The following is a 25,965-nucleotide window of genomic DNA, read 5'->3' on the forward strand; positions in this document are numbered from 1 at the left end:
CCTGAGATTATGACCTGAGCCAAAATCAAGAGTCAGATGCTCAACTGACTGAGCCACCCAGGCGCCTCTGGGGCCTCATAATTTTAATTGCACTTGCATATTATATATTCACTTGGTCTCCACATGAGCACTGTTGGAGACAATAATATGGAAAATTATAATGACATTGGTAACACCACTCACTGGCTTTATTGCTTTGGCCTAGGGCTCTTTGCTGTTCTGGATTAGACAACAGGCAGAAATTAATGCAGACAGTTGAGGTGCCTGAGTGGGTCAGTCAGTGAAGCGTCCACCTCTTGATTTCAGCTCAGGTATTGATCTCAGGGTGGTGAGTTCAAGCCCCATGTTTAAATCAATCAATTAATTAATTAATTAATGCAGAAGGTCAAGAAGAATCTCAGTTTATCCTCAGCTTGATGGTCCCCCATCCTACCCAACAGCCAGGTTGCCACTGCATCTGGCAGAATGAGCTCTTTACCATTCCCAGGATTCATGCTGGACAGTGGAAGGCCTGGTTCTCAAGCTCCAGGCCAGGTTTCCAGTGGAGGTATCTCTCTCTGGCTGTAGGCAACTTGAAAGAGCCCCAAGCCCGTGTGCCCTATATAAGTAGTCCTCTGGGCCCTCCCTTGGCTTTGCTCCTGGGCCACCTGGTCCTTCTTTAGCCCCTACCTCAAGTCCTTGGTCCTCTCCGACTTAAATATGTCACCAGCCCCAAGGCAGTACTTAGGGGTATGCCTATCTTTGCCCTCACTTAATCCTGTCTTTTCTTGGGATCTAGCCTCAATGGAAGAGGAAGGGAATTCCTCCCAAAAAGTGCACTTTTTATTTCCATAGTTAAAATGTGATTGTATAGGAGCACCTGGGTGGCTCAGTCCGTTGAGCATCCAACATTGGATTTCAGCTCAGGTCATGATCTCAGGGTTATGAGATTAAGCCCTGTGTTGGGCTCCATGCTGGACGAGCCTGCTTGAGATTCTCTCTTTCCCTCTCCTGCCCCTCCCCCAATGCTCTCTCTTTCTCTTAAAAAAAAAAGATCATATAAATAACACATGCTTTTTATTTGAATTTGAGTAACACATGGAAATATAAAGAGGAAAATAAAAGACACCTGAAATCTCACTGCCTTGAGAGATAACTAACAGTTTGGTGACCATCCTTTCAAGAACCTCTTTATTCATTCAGGTATACACGTGTATAGTTTTACATGAATGGGATCATATCACATATACTTTGTGTGCATGTGTGTGTGTGCACGCCCGTGCGTTTTAAGTCATGAATTTCTTTCTCCCTATCTCTTCTTCCTAAATGAACACCCTATCCCCCTGTTTCTGTCCTACATATGATCAATATTATTATCTGCTGTGTACCCTTCTATATTCTTCATATCCAATTGCTATCATACAGATATATATGTATATTTATGTATCTGTGATTATATAATATGCATATACTTTATAAATAAATAGGTTTTTTTCTTGGTTTTGAAATGTGATATACTTTAATCCATACTTTCTTTCATCACCTTGCTTTTCTTTTTTAAGATTTATTTATTTCAGAGAGAGAGAGAGCACACAAGCTAGAGGGGCAGAGGGAGAGAACCTCAAGCAGACTCCACAGAGCACCAATCCCACAACCATGAGATCATGACCCAAGCCAAAACCAAGAGTCAGACTCTCAGCTGACTGCACCACCCAGGCTCCTGACCTTGCTTTTCTTATTTAGTAATACCTTATGTTCACACTTCCAAGTTACCCACTGTAATTCTATTCCATATCAACATTTCATTTCATAACATGGTAGAATCCCCCAAATGATACACATATGTTTGGTTTCCAGTCGGGACCACTGTGAACAATGCTGCAATAAATATCCTGTTCCTTTCAAATAAGTTCTTTTATTTCTCTAGGATAGCTATCTAAGAGCCAGAACTGCTGGTTCAAAAGTATATGCATTTTAAATATTAATAGATATGGCCAGATTGCCTTCCAAAAAGGCTTGAACACTTCAAAGTTTCACGAGCATAATTTCTTTTTCTCCTTTCATTTCCTCCACATTCCAGGCAGAAATAGAGAATTATTTCTCATTGTTGTTTTAATTTATAGTTTTCTGGCTTCAAATGAATTTAAGCATCTGTTCCTATGGCTGGCTGTTTGGCAAATTGACTATGACTTTTGCCCCTTTGTCTATGAGATTGTTCATCTTTTTCTAATCAATTTGTAAGAGTTCTTTGTATATTATAGAAGTTGTGGTGGAGAGAACACTTCTTCCCCACTTTTGATGTTTCCACCTAGGAGGGACAGACATTAGTGTAATGTTTCTGTCAGCTCTAAACTCTTCATTCATTTCCCTTCTGGGGTAGAGAGACTGAATCTGACTGGTGAGTTTGGGAGGAGAGGTTGGATGTGGTAAGCCCAGACCCTTCTTATCTGTGTTTTCTGGGAGTGAGATGTCACTCAGAGTATATGTTCTTAATTGCACTCCACTGTCTTTTAATTGGTGAGTTTAACCTATTGACATTTATTGCAATGACTGTATAAATTAGGACTTGTTTCTTCTGTTTTATTTCAAATTTCCCATTTATCATACTTTCTTTTTTTCTCCTTCCCTACTTTCCAATGGATGAATCAAATTTTTTTCCTGATGTTTTAAACATTTTTACATTCTATTTTTAGTCTTATATTCATTACTTGTACTTATGTTTACCTACCTCTATTGATGTCTTATGTTTACTTACCCCTTATTGATTTTAACATAGTACTGGAGGTAGTGAGGGAAAATAAGTAAGAAAGTGAAATAAAAAGCATGTAGATTTGAAAGGAAGAAGTAAAACTCTCTATTTTCCAGATGACATGAACTTGTATAAATAAAATTCTAAGGAATACACTAAAAACTATTAGAGCTGATAAACAAGTTCAACAAGGGTGCAAGAATCAAGATTAATACGCAAAAATAAATTATATTCCTAAACACTATGAGTGAACAATCCAAACATAAAATTTTAAAATAATTTCATTCATAATAGCATCAAAAAGAAGTATATCATTATCTGTATATTCCCCTTTGAACAATACAAATACTTTAGTATACTCTCACATCCCCTAATCTTACCCTATCCACCATCTCCACTATGTTGATATTGTGTAAAATTTAGTTATGAATTATATGGATATACATGTTTTTCTTTTCTTCTCTCTAGTCCCTATTTTTTCTCCTTTTTATTGAGGTATAGTTTGCATATGGTCAGTTGCACAGATTTGTGTATAACTAATTTGGACAAATATATGTAATATGTAAAACCATCGCCCAATTCAAGATAAAGGACATTTCCAGAATGTCCCTCATGCTCCCTTAGGGTCAGCCCCTTCCACCAGAGCCAACTGCTATTATGATTTCTATCACCATAGATTAGTTTGCCTCTTCTAGAATTTCTTACTAAGGGGTGCCTGGGTGGCTCAGTCAATCAAGTATCCAACTCTTGATTTAGGCGCAGGTCATGATCTCAAGGTCCTGGGATCAAACCCCGCATCCAGCTCCATGCTCAGCAGGGAGTCTGCTAGAGATACTCTCTCCCTCTCCTTCTGCTCCTCCCCCTGCTTGCACTGTCTCTCTAAAATAAATAAATAAATCTTAAAAAAAGAATTTAGAATTTCATGCTAAAAGAATCATGTAATATGTGCCTTTTGTGTTTTGCTTTTTTCACTCAACCTTGTATTTTTGACAGTCGTTCATGTTGTTGCATTTATCAGTAGTCATTTTCTTTTTCTTGCTAGTTGTTATTCAATTGTATGAACATACCAAAACTTGCTTATCTAATCTTCCACTGGTGGATATTTGCGTTTTCTTTTTCAGTTTGGGAATATTATGAATAAAACTGCTATGAATATTCTCATATGTTTCTTGTGGACATAAATAGAATTGCTGGATCATAATTGCTCCAAGGGTGTGCTGGAACTTCTCCACTAGACACCTGAACTTTTACAAAAGCCCTCTCATCCACAGTGACTGTCATTATTGGTCTTGATAGGGGAGACAGTAGAAAACTCTTATTTCACCATGTTTATAATGACACTCCTTCTGATTTTACACTTTTACCTATCTAGGGTCTTGATCACCTACCAGATGTCTAGTAAACAACTCCAGGCTCCCACAGACCTATTCATCAGACAGTTCAAGTGGCACATGACTGTGGTTGTGGGATCAGTCATTGCAATTTGTGTAAGTATATTTCCTTCCACTTGTCTCTGTCTGTCCATAAAGCTTGAACCAACTGCTTTCATCTAGGAGAAGGAGACTGAGGGAAGCTCTCCATTTTGTCATCCTTTTTTCCTCTTTGTAATCCAGAAACAGAAATGACAAAGAGGGACAAGCTCTTAGAAAAAGAATGAGCAAATTATATCAGGTAGGGGTAGCTGTAATGGAGTCCAAAACATTAGCCCAAAAAGCAGTTTGCTTGAGGGGAAGATGGAAACTTGAGCTATCCATGCTTTCTCTTTCCCCAGTGTGCTATATTTCTGCTCCAGCTTATGTGGCTCCTTTCTAGTTCTTAAAACTGAGATAGCCTCCATACCTTGTCTCTAAGGATACCCTGCTCTCCCTCTCTACCTCTGTGCATATGTAGAAGTTTTTTTTTCCCCTTGGTTCTGCTGAAAAAGAGTTGAATTCTTCAAAAAGAAGCTTTACCAGGAATAAACAGGGAAAAAGGTAAAAGAAACCTTAAATATATAAATCTGTGTATTTACAAAGGACAAATCATTTATGTTAAGCTAAATAACAACTGTCTTCAAACTGAGTTGCTTCTACAGCTCCTTTTTCTGGGTGTTGAAAGTTTTTGTCATTTAGCCTGGGATAAGTTCATGTTGTTGCTATGACTAGTTCTGGTGAAACTGAGAATCTCTTCTTGAGCATCCTTTCTTGTTTTGGGTTCTTTATCAGAGAACAGGAGATGATAATTCAGTAGAAAAGTGCTGTCTTAGAATAGAGTGTATATTTTAGGGATATGATCCTGACAGAGGAAAAGATTACCCCAAGAGATGGCATTTCCTCATATCACTATAAACCCTTGGTGTTTATGGAAGAGGGCAGTCAAGAGGGGTGGCAGCTGGGCAAGAGCAGGAAAAGTTTGGGAAATTGGTTTCATACAAGGAAATCAGGTAAGTAAGTAAATGCATTCAGGATAATGAGAAACCAGTTTCTCATTGTTGAAGGAGTTACAGATATGGAAAGGGGAAGACTAGAATAGACCCTGAGGTGTTGAACTGGAATTGAAGGGATAAAGGGAGTTATTTTATAATGTTAAAAAGGAGCAATTCACCAACCCATCAAGAGGACATAACAGACCTGTTTATGCACCTCATAGCAGAGTTTCAATATATATGAAACAAAAACTTGTAGAACTTCAAATAAAAATAGATTCACAATTAGAAATTTCAGTATCCCTTCATCCATAATTGAAAGCACAGGTCAACAGAAAATAAGTTAACAGAAGATTTGAACCAACTTGACCCAATTGTGTCATTTATAGAACACTCCTCACAACAGCAGAATACACATTCTTTTCAAGTGCACATGGAATGCTTACCAAAATAGATTAAATTCTGAATCATAAAACAAATCTAAATAAATTAAAAATATTTCAAATCAAGCAAAACTCTGTTATCTGACTACATTTAAAATACATTAGAAATCAGGGTGTCTGGTTGGCTCAGTCGGTTAAATATCTCAGCGCAGAGTCTGCTTCTCCCTCTCCCTTTCCCTCTGCCCCTCCCCCCACTCATGCTCTCTCTATCTCTGTCTCTCAAATAAGTAAAATCTTTAAAAATCAATCAATAACATTCAAAATCAATAACAGAGATTTCTAGAAAATCCCCCCAATATTTGGAAACTAGATAATATCTAAATAGTCCATGGGTCAAAGGAAAAATCTTAAAGGAAATTATGAAGTATTTTGAATGGATGGAAAATAAAAACAGACCTATTAATTTTGTGGGATACTCAAAGGGAAATTTATAGCACTAAACACCTTTGTCAGAAAAGAAGATCTCAAATCAATGAACTCAGTTTCTACCTTAAGAAACTGAAAAAGAAGAGCAAATTAAGCCCTATGTTAGCAGGAAAAATATATATATCAAAACAGAAATAAATAAAATAGAAAACAAAAACATTATGGAAAATAAATTGAAACCTGGTTCTGTGAGAAGATCGATAAAACTGATAAACCTCTAAAAAAAAATAAAAATAAATTTTAAAAACCCCTGATAAACCTCTAGTCTAAAATCATGAGGAAAAAAGAATAAAGACAAAAAATATCAACATTAGGAAAGCAAGGCGTATCTCAATAAGTATTCTACAGATATTAAAATAATGAGACACTATGAACAAATGTAAGCCAGTAAATTTGACAACTTTGATGTAATAGACAAATTCCTTAAAAGATACAAACAACAAAAGATGACTCAAAAAGCAATATAGGGGCACCTGGGTGGCTCAGTCGTTAAGCGTCTGCCTTGGGCTCAGATCATGATCCCGGGGTCCTGGGATCGAGCCCCACATCGGGCTCCCTGCTCGGTGGGAAGCCTGCTTCTCCCTCTCCCACTCCCCTTGCTTGTGTTCCCTCTCTCGCTGTGTCTCTCTCTGTCAAATAAATAAATAAAATCTTTTTTAAAAAAAAGATTAAAAAAAAAAGCAATATATAGCCTGAATAGCCCTATATCTATTATAGAAATTGAATTAGTGGTTAAAAAACCTTCCTGGAAGAACACGTCATTACCAAGTGGAGTTTATCCCAAGTGTGCAAGGCTGATTCAACATTCAAACATCAGTAAATATAATTTACCACTTTAAAGGCCTAAGGGAAAAAAATATATGATCATCTCAATAGATGCAGAAAAAGCATTTGATGAAATTCAACATCTATTCATTATTAAAAGTCTTAGCAAAGGAGAAATAGAAGAGAATTCACTTAACTTGGGAGAGGGAATCTACTTAATCATATGTAATGGTTAAAGACTGAATGCTTTTCCCAGGGATCTAGAATATGGCATGGATATCTGCTTTCAGCACTCCCCTTACACATTGTACTGGAAGTCTTAACCAGTGCAATAAGGCAAGGGGGAAAATGGTATACAGATTGGAAAGGAAGTAATAACTCCCTTTCTATTCACAGAAGACATTATTTCTCATTTAGAAACCCCCAAGAAATCTCCAAAAGTCTCCTAGAATTAATAAATATGTTCAGCAAGTTCACAAGGAAAAGGTCAATATACAAATCAATTGTATTTCTATATATGAACAATTAACAATTGGAAACAAAAAAATTTTTAAATACCATTTCCAGTAGCACCCCCTAAAAAAGAGAGAAATACTTAGATATAGATGTTATAAAGTATGTGCAAGATCTATACACAGAAAACTACAAAACACTGATGAAATAAATCAAAGAAGACCTAAATAAATTAAGAGATATACCATGTTAATGGAGTAGAGAGTCAACATTGCAGATATGTCACTTATGGGGGGCGGGAAATGTCATTTAAAAAGAAAACCTTAAGTAGAAAATACTAAATCACGAAGCGAATTTAGGATAGTTAAATGATATAAAACCAATATATAAAAATCAACTATTTCTATATACTAGCAGTAAACAGATGGAAGGCTTATGGGTGGGGGCTTTTCAATGTAGGGTGATTGGGCCTGCTGGTTTAATGGAGAACCCATATGTTAGTACCAATAGGTCTTTCCTCTCAGACAGGTCAGATCCTCAGAGAAATTTTCCAGGATTCTGATTTGAGGTTGGTGGCCTATGCTTAGCTGTCAGTTTTCTAGGAGTTGAGTCTGGGAAGAAGGCGGGAGGTGAGGTTTGGGAAGGTAGGGAAGAGCTAAGCATTCAATATGTAATCATGCCACTCCCTGGGAAGGGCTCCCCAGACTTCATTTTCCATGGTCCTTGGCTTCATCATCTGGGAAGTTTCTCCTTATCCATAGTCCACCTTGGTCACATCTGAAGTGGACAATGAAGAGGTGATATCTAGTTTAACAAAGGACTGTCAATTATCTGTTAAATACCTTTTTCTAAAAACAGAATCTCTAAGCCAGGACTTTTTTGTTTTTCTGGAGAGCTGGTTTACTAGCACATTACCTCAGAGATCCCTGAGTTTCAGGGAACATAGGCCCTTACCCAAATCCCAAGCCCGCCAGTTGAATTATAACTGGTCTCAACCAATCATGATAATGTCCTTCTCCTAGCTCTGGTGGCCAACTGACCGCTGATAATGACATAAGCCAAAGTGTTCTGGGTGGGGCTTTCGGGAAAATGTTTGCTTTCCTAATTTAAAGGAGAAAATCCACCAAGCAGTTTCCCATTCCCCATTTTACTTGCTGGCACATGGACATGCGCACCGGAGGTACAGCCATCTTGCACCAAGTCAACATAATAAGGACAGCAGATGGATCTGGATCCTTGCTGACATTGTTGGAGCCACTAAACAGCCCGTGATGTCCTATTCCTGGACATCTCATTACGTAAGAAAAACAAAACCATCATTCTTAAGCCATTCTGGTTGGCTCTTCTGTAACCATTCCTAGCTCCTATAAATAATGTAGTTGAGCATCTTTGTCTGATGTTTATTTTTTTTTATTTAAAGATTTTTATTTATTTATTTGACAGACAGAGACACAGTGAGAGAGGAAACACAAGCAGGGGGAGTGGGAGAGGGAGAAGCAGGCTTCCCACCGAGCAGGGAGCCCGATGTGGGGCTCGATCCCAGGACCCTGGAACCATGACCTGAGCAGAAGGCAAACGCTTAACGACTGAGCCACCCAGGCGCCCCTCTGATGTTTATTTTCTTTTATAGTTCCCCTTCTGTAACATGCCTATTCATATACTTTGCCCATTTCTCCCCTGGACTATTAATTGTATTCATGTTGATTTGTGGTCATTACTATCTTCTGGGCATTAATCCTTTGTCTGTTATATATGTTGTAAATATCATATTTTGTCAATTCCAAGATGTGCATTTTTTCATATTTGAACATCTCCAAAACTGAGACTAGTCATATAAATTATAGTCTCTCATATTGCAGTCAGTAGGGGGCAGAGTTGGCATTGCTGTTGTCATAACCTCAGGCTTGAAGTTTAGACTCTAACTTGCTCAGATCCCTACCAAGGCCATGGGCGGGGTGCTAGCAATGTCATGTGGTCTGTAAATTTTACAGTAGTAAAATATTTTAACCTCAATCTGTTAAGGTCATGTATCTTTCTATTACAACTTCCTCAACGTCAGGTGATATTGGAGTGGTTGGTCACAGGCATTTTTTTAGAGCCTGTTAAGAGAAATTTGAGCTGAGGAACATTTAGTTGTGATGTAATGTGGTTTGCAGTCATTCTTGGGTATAGCTAAGTTGTAGCTAATTGTCTTGGTATAGGAATGGCTTCCAGGAATACTCCTCCCCACACTGTGCCAACCCAGCATCACCACATAAAGAAGCAGCCAGAAATCCTATCATGATATGAATGTTCCTATGACACCCAGTACCAATAGTGGAGGTATTGGAGGAGAAACAAATCTGAAACAGCATATTGCAAGATGGCCGACACACCTCCAGACACTGAATGCACATCTCAGGTGGAAATAAAATAGAGGTGGCCCCAGCTTTATTCGTCTTTTTGTTAGGTGAGTGACAGCTGTCTCAGATTATCTCTCATCAGACCTCTCCTGGTATATTATTAGCCAGAACTGAAAAACTCTCAAGAAGACTGGGGAAGTGTGGAATGTGAATGTCACGACTGGCTCAAGCCAATAACAGTATCCTGCATGATAATTATCACATTTGGCTATATTCTGTCCCAAACAAAAATGGGATATTGGCTAGGCAACCAACAGTGTCTGTCACAAACACCCTCCCCAAGTCTAAACCTAAGGAAACCTGCTTGCAGGAGAGCCCAGATCTGCCCAAGAGACGCACTTACACAGCATCACTGTCTCACATACACAGGCCCTGAGAGTTTAGAATGAAGGAAGAACGAGAACAAGGAAGAAGAGCCTCCAGGGCCAACAGGACTCCCAAACTATCACTGCACCAGACCCACACCCACCGAAGTCAGAAAGTGATAGCAAAATCTCACCCCTCTGAGCAGTTAACCCAGGAAACAATGTTCCCAGAACCTAATACAATGCAACCTCTGGTTTTGCCAAAGAACAAAGCTGAGCTTCAGAGGTAGCTGAAGGCAAGTCAGTAGGCAAAGTAGAGAAAAGCTTCTTGGTTTTGGCCCCACCAGAGGTTGGTCTGCACTGGTTGTCTGAAGTCCGCGAGCTATGAACTTAAATTCTGTTGGGACATTTCCCCCCACTGAGGGTGATTGTGTCCTGTGCATACTCTAGCAGTAGGGAAAATCCACTTCTGCATGTTTCCTCCTCTTCCAGAGAATGGGGTGTGGGACATTCCCTTCTTTTTGAAAAATGGAAATGTGTAATAGCAAAACCTTCATCATCAGATCTTGCTTGAAGGGCCCATCTTCCCCAGATCATGTGTGTTTGAAACATCTCAATTTCCCATTCCCCTTTAAGTTCCATAGTCCTGATATCCAACTGCTGTGTAAGGTGTGGGTTCTATAAATGATACAACCTTGAGAAATACAGCAAAACCCACAGACATATGGTTTTAAACAAGAGTTGGTATCTGCATATGTGTGTGGTGGCTCTGACACCAGCTTTGGTTCAGAAGCAACATGAGGTAGGGCAGGTAGGATTCCTGCCTGAGACCTACCAGGCAGAGGAGAACTGAGTCTGGTTAACTGACAATGCCTTCCCAGAAAAAAGGTGAAGAGACACAAACCACTGGCAGGTTCCTCTTTCTCTACCCACAGATCTTGTACATCAGAGTTTCCTGGCATGACACCACCGTTCCTCTGCCCCCACAGCCCCACCCACCCCGCAAGTCTTCTGGCTCTCTCCCCCAGGAGCTCTCGGACCTGACCCATCTTCTGCACTGGCCTCCCACCCTGGGAGATGGGGGGGACCTTTTGGCCTCCACCAGTCCCCAGACCTCCACCTACCACCTGAGGGGACCTCCCCAGGCCAGCTACACCCTGGGAGGCTACCTGGAGGCCATTCTTGTCGCAAGAGACCACTGGGGCAGGCCCAAGACCCATGGTGGGGATCTGTTTCGGGCACAGCTCCTGGGTCCCTACCTGAAGGCAGGAGTCCCTGGAGATATCCAGGATCTGGAGAATGGCACCTACCTGTTGTCCTTCCCCCTGCTCTGGGCTGGACAGGCCCAGGTGCAAGTACGGCTGATCCACTCCAGCGAGGCAGTCAGAGTCCTGCGGAGAATCTGGAGAGACCAGTGGGCCACGGTCGATTTCACGGGCTATTTCCGAGGACCCACAGGATATGAAGAAATTGTGACTTGCAATGTTAACCCCCTGCTAACTGGGGAGGAAGAATCTACCTGTCACTACAGGGATGAAGATTCTGGTGAGCTCTGGTTCTGTGCTCGACCCCCCACCCTGCCCTGTGACTCACTGGTAGGGCATTCAAGTGGACATTATTGGAATGTGACCACACCACACGAGGAGGCCCTGCTGGCATGGTAAGAAACCCAGCATCATCTGGGATGTCTGCCCCCACCCCTGAACCCTGGTCCCTGTGATTTTTCTGCCTGAGCCACTACCCTTATTCATCTGTTCCCTTCTGTTAAACATGTTTCCTTCTGCACGACAGGTCTCCTACTAAGTGCTGACTACCTTTTTTTTTTTTTTTTAGATTTTATTTATTTATTCATGAGAGACAGGGAGAGAGAGAGAGAGAGGCAGAAGCAGGCTCCCTGCTGAGCAGGGAGCCCGATGCAAGACTCGATCCCAGGACACTGGGATCATGACCTGAGCCGAAAGCAGACACTTAACCATCTGAGCCACCCAGGCGCCCAAGTGCTGACTACTTTTATGTAATGGTCGGCATCCCTGCCCTCTACAAGCTTTCAGTAAGGAGACTCATGGCTTTTGAAAACACAGTGTGATGAGTACTTATGTGTGCACGGAGTGGTGTGAGGGCATGGAGAAGGGGCACCCCACCTGGCAGGTCATGCAGGTGGCAACTTAGCTAAGCTTAAAGGAGAACCATGGACCTCTGGCAAAAGAAAAGGATTCCAGGCCTTGCTGCTCTTCTGATGGCCCTTGTAAGGAGAGATGTGCTGCTGAAATTACCAGCATATGTGGTCAGGGAGTATGGAGGATGGATGTGACCTCCCTGAGTGAGAGGGGAGCAGAGCCTGCAGCCTGGAAACTGGGAATGGCTGAGAACTGTCCTCAGTCTTGGGGGAGCAAGGCTCCCTGGGGGGACAGAGAATGGGAGTTGGGGAGGGGAGACACAGCAAACAGCCTGGCTCACTGTGAGCCCTACTGTCCCTAAGATCTGAGGCGTGGTGGGAACAGAGAGACCCCAGGGAAGGGAGGCATTTTGAGAGACCCCAAGGAGGAGGGAGGCATTTTTTAAGGTGGGAGACCTGGATATCTGGTCTCCAGCAGGGAGAGTAGGGGATGGAGGCAAAAACAGGGTCCTAGAAGATGGCTGGGTGGGGGCAGAGCAGGGGTGAGAGGACACCCCTACTGAGTGGGGGGAGAGAAGAGCCAGAGGTGTTCTAGGGGAGGGCTGGCCGCTGGGATGGATGCTGCTTTGCAGCCCCAAGGAGCACGGAAGTTCTCACTGGCTGCCAGGAGGACGGGAGGGGGTGAGCCAAGCTGGAGACGCCCGAGCTGCCAGGGTGCCTGCCGGCCCCACGAGACGCTCATTTCTGGGAGGCTCTCGGTAGCTCAGTCTGGGGAATTCCACTAACATTGACTTCCTGGCATGAGAATTTAGCGCCAGGAAACCTTGGTGTTTCCAGACCAATTCTTACACTGCCTTTGGTCAGAAAAGGAGAACCACACATTCTTTTTGCATTGGTTGATTAAAAATAACTCTAATGCTAAATACAGGAGCCATCTCAAGACGTCACTCGGGGTACAGTCCTGAAGTCTCTGGAGTGAGTGTGTGGGTTCTGATCCCAGCTCCACCTGCTCCGACTTGCTGGCTCCTATCCGTGTGATCTCTGGGAAGTCACTTAACCTTTCTGTTCTCTCATCCGTAGAGGGGAATAATGATAGTACTTCCCTCATAGACTTGTGGTAAAGAACAAATACATTAATGTGTGTAAAGTGCTTAGAACAGGGACAGCATATAGTGGCTCTGTTGGCTCTTACAATCTTGTCCCAATTGTTTTGCTGCTGTTGAGTGGCCCCTGCTCTGTTGGACATTGTCCGAAGGCCTGGAGATCCTGGGGATGGGAGAGCAGGGCAGAAGCAGACCCGTCCCATGGGAGCCAACAGTGTGCTGATAGAAGACAGGTGTTAAAGAGATAACCACACATGTGGCAAATGTGTAGTGGACATGAATTTGCAGCCCCAAGGTCAGGTGTTTTCTTTACATCGACTTTAATCCCATCCGAGGACCCCTGCAGCTGGGTGGTGGCAAGAGCTCCCTCACCCAAGGTCCTGCAAAGAAACTGACACCTTGGCCATCTGGGATCCGTCCTTAGTCCTCTGTCCACACTGGTCACCCCAAAGTGCCCACTGTCCAAACTTGTGTAATCTTGGGGGCTCTGCTGGGAGGGAAGGCATCTCCACCTGGGTCCAGAGTCCGTGGGACCATCCTTCACCTGCTTCCTGAAGCTGTCACCTCTAGGGGGCGCTAGGGCCCTGACACTCAAGGAAGGCCATAAGCAGGCATTTTTCTAGATTGTAGGAATATTCTCATCCCCTCTCCCCCGAGAAGCAAATTCTCCTCTCCTCCTCAGACACAATCCCTTCAAGCAGTCCGTTCCTTCATTCAGCAAATGCATGCCGAGCACCTTCTACATGCATGCTCCCACTGGAGGCACTGGGAATCCAGCACCATTTACCCTGCTCTGGTAAAGCTTACTTAAGACAGGAGGGAGGGTCAGAAACAATAAACATGGCAATAAGTAAATAGTATATAGACTGTTAGAAGGAGATAACGTGAGGGGCGCCTGGGTGGCTCAGTTGGTTGAGCGACTGCCTTCGGCTCAGGTCATGATCCTGGAGTCCCGGGATCGAGTCCCGCATCGGGCTCCCTGTTTGCAGGGAGTCTGCTTCTCCCTCTGACCCTCCTCCCTCTCATGCTCTCTGTCTCTCATTCTCTCTCTCTCAAATAAATAAATAAAATCTTAAAAAAAAAAAAAAAGAAGGAGATAACATGCTAGGGGAAATTTAAAATACACAGGAGGTGAGGATTAGGAGTATGATGGGGATAGGTTGCAGTGTTAAATAGGGCATCAGGGTAGACCTCATTAAGAAGGTGACATCTGAGCAAAGACTTGAAGGGGATGAGAGAGTTGACCCAGGATATAACTGAGAGAAGAGGTTTAAGGCAGAGGAAATGCTGTGGTGTCCCTGGTGTGTCTGAGGAACAGCAAGGAAGTCAAATAGCTGAGATGGGGCAGAGGACAGGGAGGTGGCACATGAAGACCAGTGGCATTAAGGGAAGGACATGGCATGACCAGGAAGCGCCCTGTAAGCACGGTAATTTTTGCTGTGAGTGAAAAGGGAGTCACTGAAGGATTTTAAGCAGAAGATAGGCATCCCTGATCACATTTTTAAAGGGTCTCTCAGACCGTTGTATTGAGAATGGATTGCAGGTTAAGGGAGAATCAGGGAGACTGAAAGGTGGGAGGCCTTTGCTTCAGGTTGCAGTAGTAAAGGTGTCTAAAGTGATTCATTTCTGGGTATATTCTGAAGGCAGTACCCATAAGATGTCCTGAGAGAAAACGGAATGTGCCAAAAAGTGAGAGCCCGCAGATGAGTGTGAGGTCTGGGGCCTGCTCACATGGAAGGACAGTTGCCATCAGCTGGAGTGAGAAAGCGGCAGGTGGGGTGTGGGGAGGTGGGGGGTGGAGAGGGGGAGTTTGATCACGTGCATTAGACACCAAGTGGAGATGTTGAGCAGATGGCTAGACTCACAAACCTGGAATTTGGCAGAGAAGACTGGGTTGAAGATCTTGGCTGAGTGAGACCACCAAGGGAGGGAGTGTGATCCGGAAAGGAGGAGCAAGGGCTGAGCCTTTTTGGGAGAAGGGGGCTCACACAAGGGCTACTTACTAGGGGAGGGAAGGGTCCCAGGGATCAGGGGGTGACTGCTGGTCTGATGATGGTCAAGGAGAATCCAACAGGAGTGGGCTCAATGAGACCAAGAGGAGAGTCAGCACTTCTTGCAAAAGGCTCCAAGCCTCTTCCCATACGAATCATGGTTTTTTGTTGTTGTTGTTTGTTGTTGTTTTTAAGAGAGAGAGAGAGAGAGAGAGCATTGGTGGGGGGGAGGGAGAAAGAGAATCTTAAGCAGGCTCCACCACACTCAGTGCAGAGCCCAACTTGGGGCTCAATCTCATGACCCTGAGATCATGACCTGAGCTGAAATCGGATGCTTAACCAGTTGAGCCACCCAGGCGCCTCTGAATCATGTTTTTAATTTCCTGTATTTTTGTGATGCTTTGATGTCTTGGGGCCTTGTGAACCTAGGGAGGGGTCACCCCTCCCAGGGTTAGCTAGCTCCTAGAGATAGCAAACAATTTGCCTTGAGCACAACCACCCAATCCTGAGTGCATACCACCACCCTGCCTCCTTTTATCAGGCTCCTACAGTCTGGGCCAACACCCCCTGCCTGAAATTAGAATCTACCCATATAGCCCAGAGTCTGCTGATGTTATTCACATGATCCAATCCTAAGCCTCCTCAGCTGCTTACCCTTCCTTGCCTGTTCCTTCCTGTGAAAATCACAACAAAGGTTTTTGCCCTTTGCCCTTGCTCCCTCTGCCCCCGACTGACCCTGGTGCTTCTCCATGTGCCCCTGCCTCTCAGGAACTCTGGGTAACACCTTATCTTTCTCATGGCCATCATCTCCTGATCTGTTGGCCTCACCATACTTAAATAAAAGCAAAACCCTGGGTACATTTTAAAACAGCTCTGCTTTCTGCACTGACGGAATCCCCGAGGCAAAGAACCTGGATCCTGGATCCCTGAACATCTCCAGCTTCCAATCCCTCTCCGGCCCTCAGGCCCTCAGTACCTCCCAGGAGCCCTGACACTGGACAGATGCCCTTGACTTTGAGAACTTCCTTTCCTCCAAAAAGCCCCATCTCACCTCAGCCCAGGATTCCTTCCCATCACACATTCCCATTAAGGGCTCCCCTCTTGCCAATTGGTTTCTCTTCAGGAATGTGACAGACAAGGTCCTCCCTCAGGGTATTTCTCCAATCTGGGTGGCCAAGGAGAGCAACAAGAGTCTGGGTAAGTGACACTGGGGCTTGTAGAAAAGGCAGCACTTATTCCATGCCTGTGGCTTTAGACTCTTCTGTACCCACAGATTGCTTTGCTTACAAATGATTATTTACAGTTCTATCCCCTCAACAACCGTGCCACCCTGGGATCCCGGGCCCAAAGCCCTCTGGCTTCTATCACCGAGCTGTGTGGCACTCATTGTCCTGCTCTGGCCGCTCCTTCTCCACTGTTGACAGCATCCTGGGCTGCCTGGCTGGCCACATCGTCCACATGATAGGGGACTCCACGCTTCGGCAGTGGTGGGAGTACCTGCGTGACACCGTGCCCTGTGAGTGACCATGTGGGGAGAGGGCAGGGCTCCTAGGAGAAAGAGAGAAGATCCAGGGCTTTGAGAAGGCAGAGAACATTTCAGGAGAAGGACCTGAAGGATACCTGTGGAAGGACCGGATACCTGGGTTTGGGGCAGAAATAGGGATGGGGAACAGGGTGCCCAGATTACACATAATCTCATCAATTAGGTCGGTGATGGGAGGCTCTAACAGGAGGGGGGATGTGTTTGAAGAACGATGAGTACATAACCTTAGCTAGAAGTGAGGATTTGCCAGAGGCGGGGGGGATACTGGAGGAATAGAGTTGGAATTTAAGAAAAGTACTGTAGGGAAACCAGGGGTTTATCTTGTGACACTGGGGAGACACTGAATGTTTTCAGAGTTTTCAGTTTGTTGGATTGATTGGATCAAAAAAGGAGAGTCCACAGACCAGTTATAAGACAACTGCAGGTCAGTGTGCAGGCTGGTGAGAGACTAAACTGGCACAGCAGTGAAGGAGCTCTCCTACTGGAGGAGCTGACAGCTTATTGACTGACTGCTTCTAGAGAGAGGGGAGATGATCAGGTAACTAGGGATAACAGGAAATGAACTCAAAATGGAAGTCACTGGCGTGCCTGACTGGATGTGCGAGCAAGGGACAGCAGTGGGAGAAGATGGTGTATTTACTTTATATTCTTCATACTGGCTTGAAGAGGTGAGGAGGGGTCTTCTGGAGAGCGTGTACATGAGACTTTTGAACACACAGGATTTTGGAACTGAATTGAGATATCTGAGCTTCAGACAGTATTTCGTATTTATTCCCTGGAGGATAGAAGTCAAAAGAAGTGAGTGTCATGCAGGGTCAGTCCCATCTGAGCCTCCAGCTTCTGGGCACAGATTCTACAATATAACATAACATGGGTTAAGGAATATGCTTGATCGGGGAGTGGGGGAAATGAGAGCTCCAGTTCCAACCAATTTGATGGTTAGGCAACCTCAAGTGACCTCCTAGGGTCACTTTGGGACAGTTCTGCACATGGCAGGTGGAGTAGGTGACTTTCTTAAGCAATAGATGTTTCTGAAGATGAACAGAAGCTCATGACAGAATGTTGGGAAAACCAGATCCTCTGCTGGCTGATTTGCACCTTCCTGTGAAATAGAAAAAGGTGCCCCCTGCGCCCACAGAGCCCTGAAGCACAAAGTGGGGCAAGCAGGCAGGGACTTTGTGCAAAGAAAGGAGGGGCCTTTTCCTGCAGGTGTGTCTAGCTCTCTATCAAGGCACACAACTGAGTGGACAGACCAGATGTCAGAAGCCTCTGGCCGCCGGCTGGCCACGATGCGCAAGGACATAAACTGGACAGCCTTGACTCTCTAGCCTGGGGCAAGTCTTCATCCAGGGGTGGCCGAAGGGAGCTGATGGATGAATCCGAGTTGAAGTGCTGGGTCAGAAAGAAGACTGCAGAGGGTGACAACATACTGCTAAGAAAGGCGGGGGCATCCAAAGGAACATCAATGAGACAAAATGCTCCAGGGGGCTAGGGAGGCTCAGGACTGAGAATGGGTCTTGGGACTTGGTAACTGGGAGGTCACTGGTGATATTACAGATTAGGGAGAGCACAACCAGCTGATTGGGCCAGAGGCTACTTTTGTCCTAAGAGGAAAATGATGCTAGATCTTTTGTGTTTTTAAATGGGGAAGTACAGTCCTATATTAACCCCTGAGCCTCCTCTTGTCCTCCCCACAGCCCTGAAGCCTGTGGATCTACACGCCACATATCAGACGGGGCCCCTGATGGCAGTGGAGACCACTCGGGGCATCGTGCTGCACTGGCGGGCCCACAGCTGGCCCCTGCGCTCCCTGCGCACACCAGTGGCCTCCCTGCACTCTGTGGTCCGGGAGCTAGGGGGCCTGGCCGGGGGCCCCCACACAGTGGTGGTGCTGGGCCTGGGCTCCCACTTCACCACCTTTCCCCCATCTGTCTTTGTGCAACGACTCGCGGGGATCAGGGCAGCGGTGGCTGCGCTGCTGGCCCGGGAGCCCCGCACTCTCGTGGTCATCAAGCTGGCCAACACTGGCTACAAGTCCGTGTATGGCAGTGACTGGTTCACCCTCCAGGTGAACCGGCTTCTCCGAGCTGCCTTTGCTGACCTCCGTGTGGCCTTTGTGGACGCCTGGGAGATGACCTCCAGTCTGGCCCTGCCCGACAGGATCCACCCAGGGCGGCTTATCGTCCGCAGTGAAGTCAACTTCTTCCTGTCCTTCATTTGCCCCACTTGAGTGCTTCTGCAGGTCCTGAGCTGTCTGGATGGAGAAGCTGATGGGATGATCAAGCCTGGAAGCCCTTCCCTTCAGCTGCCCTCACCTCTTCTCTTACTTTATTAATGCCCAGGCCATATATCAACCAGCAAGAATTGGGAATGTGCGTCGTGGCAGGTGAGGGAAGCCTGGCAGTGGTCCAGCAACATCTATCACATCCGTGCATATAAGGATTGTCATTTTATGTGCCAGAGTCTCCATTTAGAGTGTCAACGAGCCTTGCAAAAATATGAGAGGGATTCTATTTCAGTTCATCAGAGCCACCCTAGTGGGGAGCCCAACAATATATATATATATATATATAAAGACTTTTATGGATTGATTTATAAAATAAAATATCTCCTGGTTATAAAAGTAATACATGCTTTTTGTAGAAAATTTTAAAAAGTACCAAAAAATTAACAATGAAAATAAAAATCACCTAGAATCCCATGGTTGGGAGATAATCACTGTTAAAATACCTATATTTTCAATAATTTCTCAATGCATAAAAAAAAGAAAATCTATCCCTCCTCCTTTTGTTTTATTTACTTGAGATATACATGATGAGTTTATTCTGAGGTTCTAATGACACTAAAGAGGATTTTGGTGTGCCCTTGGTCAGTCCAGATCCTTCGAGAGGCAAGTGTCAAGACAGGAGTAGAAGAGCAAAGTTGTTTAGAGGAAACATCTATGAGAGATAATGCAGAGGAAGCTAGGTGAGGCTGGGAGAGCTCATCAGACTGGATGTAAGGTTGACTTGGAGTAAAGAAGAGAGGAAGGAAGATCCGGTAGAAGCATGCTAGACCCCAGTGCAGGCTAAGGGAATTTTGGCACGACCAGTGGGAAGTCCTTGAATCAAAGTTGACCATCAGAGGAATCCTGCATGTCCCAGGAAGGGGCCAGCCTCAGTATCCCTGCCGTACTCCACCACTGGCTAGTAGCAGCCCATGGCAAGAGCGGCCTCCCTGTGAGGGATGTCAGAGGATAGCAGCTGGGGCCCTTGGTCAAGTATGAGCCCTATAGTCTACCACAAAGGGAACAAACATTTCAAATATGTCATAACTCAGGAAATATAGTTGATTTTCTAAAGGAATGACGAAAGTCAAACTTCAGTCAAACAAGAGATTACTGATTTGATCCAGCAATTCCACTTCTGGGTATTTATCTGAAGGAAAGGAAAACACTAGCTCAGAAATATATCTGTACCCCCACCTTCACTGAATGCAGCATTATTTACAATAGCCAAGATATGGAAGCAACCTAAGTGTCCACCAGTGGATGAATGGATAAAGAAAATGTGGTGTAGGGGCGCCTGGGTGACTCAGTTGGTTAAGCAACTGCCTTCGGCTCAGGTCATGATCTCAGGGTCCTGGGATCGAGCCCCGAATATCGGGCTCCTGGCTTGGCGGGAAGCCTGCTTCTCCCTTTCCCACTCCCCCTGCTTGTGTTCCCTCTCTCACTGTCTCTCTCTCTCTCTGTCAAATAAATAAATAAAATCTTAAAAAAAAAAAAGAAAAGAAAATGTGGTGTATATGAGACAGTCAAGGACCATGGAAACAAGGCACTCCGGTGGACTCTTACCTTTTTTCTGCAGAGCATGAACCAAGGAGCGAACCCAGACCGCTTCAAACTGATCTGAGATTGGATGGTTGCCAAAATTGACCTTTCACTGACTTCCCTCCTCATTTTAATGCTAAAAAACATGCCCAGAGGTGGAGACTTAACATGCAAATAAAAGTCCAGTGTATGAAGAAGGATGTTCTGTCAACTGCACCTGCATGCCCACTTTCCTGGGATTCCCTGCCTGGACATTCTTTTTTCATACTTTTTTTTTTTTTAAGATTTTATTTGAGAGAGAGAGACACAGCGAGAGAGGGAACACAAGCAGGGGGAGTGGGAGAGGGAGAAGCAGGCTTCCTGCTGAACAGGGAGCCCGATGTGGGGCTCGATGCAGGGCTCGATCCCAGGACCCTGGGATCATGACCTGAGCCGAAGGCAGACCCTGAACGACTGAGCCACCCAGGCGCCCCCTGCCTGGACATTCTTGAGCATCATTCCTTTTTCCCACCTCGGCCCCTTGAAAACTTTCCCTGGCTATTGTTTGGAAAACCAGTCTGATACCTTAGTCGTGACTGTGTCTCCCTCCGGTGGCAGCTGCTGTCCCAATAAAGCCTTGCCTGTACCTTTAAATTTGGGGTCCAGCCTCATTTCTACCATAGCTGGGTCCAAGGACCAGAGTCTGGTAATGAGTCTGGTAATGTATATACACAATGGAATATTAATCAGCCATAAGAAAGAAAGAAATCCTGCCATTTGCAACAATATGGTTGGATTTTGAGGGCATTATGCTTAGTGAAATGCACCAGACAGAGAAAGACAAATGCTAAATGATCTTACTTACATGTGGAATCAGAAAAAACAAACAACAACAAACAAACTCATATGGAGAACAAAGCGGTGGTTGCCAGAGGTGGGGAAGGGGGCACCATGGGTGGAGGGGGTCAAAAAGTAGAAACTTCCAGCTATAAGATAAATAAGTCCTGGGGATATAATATACATCATGGTGACTCTGGTTCATAATACTGTATTATATATATGAACACAGTTAAGAGTAGCTCTTAAAAGTTCTAACAGCAAGAAAAAATTTTTTAGCTATGTTGGAGATGGGGTCAACTAGACTTATTGTGGTGATCATTTCAAAATAATACAAATATCAGATCATTATGTTGTATACCTGAAGCTAATACAACGCTATATGTCAATTATATATATATATACATATACATATATATATATATATATATATATTTTTTTTTTTAATGAGACAGAAACAGCGAGAGCAGGAACACAAGCAGGGGGAGTGGGAGAGGGAGAAGCAGACTTCCTGCTGAGCAGGGAGCCCGATGCAGGACTCGATCCCAGGACCCTGGGATCATGACCTGAGCCGAAGGCAGCCGCTTAACGACTGAGCCACCCAGGCGCCCATATTATATTTCAATTAAAAAAATTAAAAGTTTTCTTGGGTTAGTCGTGTGATAGACTTTTCCCAATGACCTATTTGTGTTCTTAGACAAAGGAATGTTGTCTAATTCGGCATTGCCGTCAATAGAAAATAAATTACTTGGAAATATTATAACAAATACTTAGTGATTTTGCTGAAAAAAAATAAATTTTACAACATAAATATATAATACTTGAAATTCCGCATGTCTTTAAAAGTCCTGCAAATATCGCCACCCCAAAGCAGATCATCCAGGCTCATGTAATAATAATCAATACAGTTGTCTTTGTTTTGCTAACTATCATTTGTGTAAAAACACATTTCTCAATTTTGTATTAGGAAGGTATACTTCTCTGGGCAGAGAGAGATTATTTGGCAGATTATGATAACTTAAATATTTTGACATAAGGCATGGGGCTCTGGTAGGGCTCTGGCCCAGGTCTCACAACTGATAGGGGCAAACCCACCATCCGAAAGGAAGGTGACAGGCCACAGTGAACCTGACCACAGCCCTACAAGGCGCACCCCCGCTGGCCAGAGGGACCCCAGGCGCCCCCACGTGACCGCACTCTCCTTGCTCCCCCTCCCCCCCCAATCAGGATCCTGCCACTGCTTCCATTGGCTCAGCACAAGGGGGCATCAGCCCATCAACCCAGGAAGAGCAGGTGGGACCAGCACTCAGGCAGGTGTGGGAGGGAGAATGGGCCCTGCGGTCCAACAGGAGGACTTGTGCCCTGCTTTGCTACAGGAAGCCCAACTCTGAGCGACGCCGCTGTGCTTTTGGTATCTTCTCCACCTTTCTTAGAATTAGCTTTCTTGTGTAATTCATGAATCAAGCAGCATCCCATCCAGCAAGTAGAGATGCTCCCTCTTCTCTGCCTTCAGAAACAACATTCACCAATATGTATGAAGGAACATTGCCTTTTGCTTGTACCAAATAATAACTTTTCTCCAGAGACCACAAGTTAATCAAGTCCCGTGACAGACTGTGTGCTGGGGACAGGACTGCAGGTGGGGTGATTTCAGCTATCGTGCCCTGACTCTGGAGAAGCCTCTTCCTCCTGGGGTCCTGGCTGCCGTCGCCACCCCCATGTACTTCATCTCAGATGCAAGCTCCCCCTCTCTCGGTCCTCCTGGGTCTCACCCTCAGCACACGCTTGTGTTGTCCCCAGGCACGTTTGTTAACCACTTCCTCATAGTTTTTTACCCTCCGGTGAACGCCCAGAGCCCTGATGCACTCTGCGTCTGAACTGGAAATACAGTGAAGCCAGTCTTCACGCTGAAAGGCAGACACGGGAAGGAGGGACTGCCGGGTGCCAACCGGCCAAGGACCCGGGAGACCCCTGTGAGCTCCAGAAGCTGGGAGAGGTGGGAAGGACCCTCCCTGAGAGCCTTCAGAGGGGGCACGACCCTGCTGACACCTGGAGTGTTTGGACCTCTGGCCTCCAGAATGGTGAGAGAACATACATCTGCTGTTTGAAAGCAAACCACATAAATACCATGGCCAGTGACATGCAGTGACATGAAGTTTTGGGGCTAACATGAACTGCAGCCCCACCTCAGCTGAGATCCACTTGCCAGTTTCCTTGAGGGCCCATGCTCAGCTCAGATTACTAAAACCATTTTACAAATAAAGGAAGGAAAAAAAGAGGAAGGGGACTTACGTGTCAATCCTAATTCATCTTAAGTTAGAATTCTGTGAAATGCATTTAAGCAAATTCATTTCATGGCTTTTTCTTCTAAATTTGCTGTCACCTTATGACAACCCAGCAATCCCACAGAGGGAAGTGTGCTGGAGCTGACTGTTACATTTTGGAGAATGTTGTGAGCCCTTTTTCAACACAGCCATTATTAAAATTTAAGTTTGTGCACAACGCCTAATGCCATTGAACTGCATACTTAAAACTGGTAAATTTTGTCAGGTAAGCATTATCAATAAAAAAATTATAATCAAGAAAAAATATAAACTCACAATAAATTATATTTAAAAAGAAGGAAGCTCATCCCTCTCTAATTTTACCACATATTACTATGATCTGTGCTCTTGAGGTTATTCATGCTATTGTGTCCTACAGTGGGAAAGACCTACTGCTGCTGTGCATTTCTTCTGGACTCAAATTCAGCGACTTCACATTGGGAGTGGGAGTAGTCTCCTCGGGCTGCCATAATGAAGTGCCACAGACCTGGTGGCTTAAACAACAGGAATTTCTGTCAGTTCTGGAGTCCAGGAAATCCAAGATCAAGGTTGCATTCTGAGGTCATGGCCTGTGGCTTGTACGTGGTGCCCTCTTGCTATGTGTTCACAAGGCCTTCCCTCAGACTGTGCCCTTGGAGAGAGAGAGAGAGAAAAAGAGAGAGAAAAGCATTGTCACTTTCGATAAGGACCCTGATCCTATAGGATCGGCTCCCCATCCCCATGACTCCTTTAACCTTCATTATTTCCTTAGGGGCACCATCTCTGACTACAGCCACACTGGGGGTTAGGGCTTCAACATGTAAATTTGGGGGTGGAGTGGGGACACAAACATTTGGTCCACACAGTAGTATTAACTCAGTACTGTGGGAGTTTTTACACCATGGAAATGGGCAAATGCTATGAATCGGGGCTTCTTTTCTGGAGAGCTGTTTGTTCAACATTTACAACCCTCCACTGCTCTGAGGGCAAGGGCGGACAACGGTCTCCTCTGTGAGCATCCTTTCTCTCCTCCCAGCTGGGAACGCAGCAAGGTCAGGGGTCAGTCCCTGCCTCCCAGGTCTCTGCCCTCTGCGCTCATCTAGAAGCTCAGTCTGCACGTGTCAGGTTGGTCAGGAGCTGGAATGCAGCCAGGGGCCGTGAGGAGGCTGACAGGTGAGGAAGTCTCGGTCACACGACACACATGAAACATGCGAATGTGACAGAGGCCGACTCCACAGAAGGCAGGCTCTGGCTCAGGCAGCTGGGCAAATGCCTTCCCTTCCCCGAGCCCATTTTCTCATCTGTCAAGTGGGGATAATAGCCACCTCCCTTTGAGGGTCTGAGTGGGGACAGAATGAGCAACACAGAAAACACTGCACACTGCCTGGAAAGCTACATGGATCCTCATCGCCTGACGCCCACCCTTTAAAGACGAAGACCTCTCTGTCTTCTCTCCATCCACATTAGTCAGCCCTGACTGCCCTGTGCATGAAGCCGGTGACAGGGACCCAAAGCTCCATGAGCCCCTCTGTCCTTAAGCATCTCCCTGTGTAGCAGGAAGACAACCCAGAAAAGGGAACTCCGGCTGTAATGTGGGTCAGGGGACTGTTGACTTCTGTCACTGCGAGGGGAAAATGTCACTGTGCACAGCACAGACCCCACACCACAGCAGACATTTACTGGCAATGTGACCTTAAGTGATGTTCATAACCTCCCACGGGACCTCAGTCTCCTCTTGTGAAATGAGGGCCGTAACAGACCCTGCCTACCTCCTGGGGCTTGGGGAGACTTAACTACTGTTTTAAAATATAATTATAGGGAAGGGGGCCGAGGCCGGGTCACCTTTACCGGGCTGGGAAGGCAGGTTTGGCCCTGGCAACCGCACTGCGATGAGGTTCGAGATCCTGCCCGGGATCGGCATCATGGCCATGTGCCTGGTCCTCCCCGACATGGCCATAGCACACATGCACAGGTTCAGTAACGGGGGCAAGGAAAAAAGGGTTGCCTGTTATCCGTATCAGTGGAGTTTGATGCAAAGGGATAGGCGGGTCTCTGGAGTTAATCGTTACTATGTGTCAAAGGGTTTGCAGAATATGGATTAAGGAAGCATTTTCCTGACGGATGAAAAATAACTCGGTCATACTCATCTACCCCTTCTAGAAGGTTATGCAGTGTATTAATGTAGTGCATAATAAAAACAAAAAAAATTAAAAATAAAATAAAATTGCATTTGGATTTGTTCGCATTGGGCATGGTAAGACACAAAGATGCAGAAATGACTGTCGTGAAATACGAATTTATACTCACAGACCTCTAGAAAGAGGAGGCACAGAATTCTGAGTGGGGCCATGTCGGGAGG

General features: G+C 45.1%; 2 protein-coding genes across 4 annotated transcripts in view; both read left to right on the plus strand.

Annotated features, from left to right (window-relative positions):
- The window catches only part of LOC123844820 (NXPE family member 3-like), a 65,730-nt gene extending 43,206 nt beyond the window's left edge, over positions 1-22,524 (plus strand). For all 3 annotated transcript variants that reach the window (XM_045875702.3, XM_064593242.1, XM_045875707.3), the window contains 5 exons: positions 4,101-4,215; positions 10,862-11,586; positions 16,260-16,333; positions 16,440-16,652; positions 18,377-22,524. In XM_045875702.3, coding sequence (XP_045731658.1) covers positions 4,101-4,215; positions 10,862-11,586; positions 16,260-16,333; positions 16,440-16,652; positions 18,377-18,909 — 1,660 coding nt within the window. In that variant the 3' untranslated portion in view covers positions 18,910-22,524. The remainder of the gene's footprint in view (positions 1-4,100; positions 4,216-10,861; positions 11,587-16,259; positions 16,334-16,439; positions 16,653-18,376) is intronic.
- Positions 22,525-24,245: 1,721 nt separating this feature from the next.
- On the plus strand, positions 24,246-25,965 carry LOC123842946 (NADH dehydrogenase [ubiquinone] 1 alpha subcomplex subunit 1-like). Its single transcript, XM_064593246.1, has one exon. The coding sequence runs from the start codon at positions 25,496-25,498 to the stop codon at positions 25,706-25,708; it is 213 nt and encodes a 70-aa protein (XP_064449316.1). The 5' UTR covers positions 24,246-25,495; the 3' UTR covers positions 25,709-25,965.

This window comes from Mirounga angustirostris, unplaced genomic scaffold (assembly GCF_029215605.1).
Source record: "Mirounga angustirostris isolate CCGP_5_RB_7025 unplaced genomic scaffold, mMirAng1.0.hap1 SCAF_5, whole genome shotgun sequence".
NCBI classification, from domain to species: Eukaryota; Metazoa; Chordata; class Mammalia; order Carnivora; family Phocidae; genus Mirounga; species Mirounga angustirostris.

Coding starts and splice junctions, on each gene's coding strand:
- LOC123842946 (XM_064593246.1), top strand. CDS start 25,496: ATGAGGTTCGAGATCCTGCCCGGGATCGGCATCATGGCCATGTGCCTG.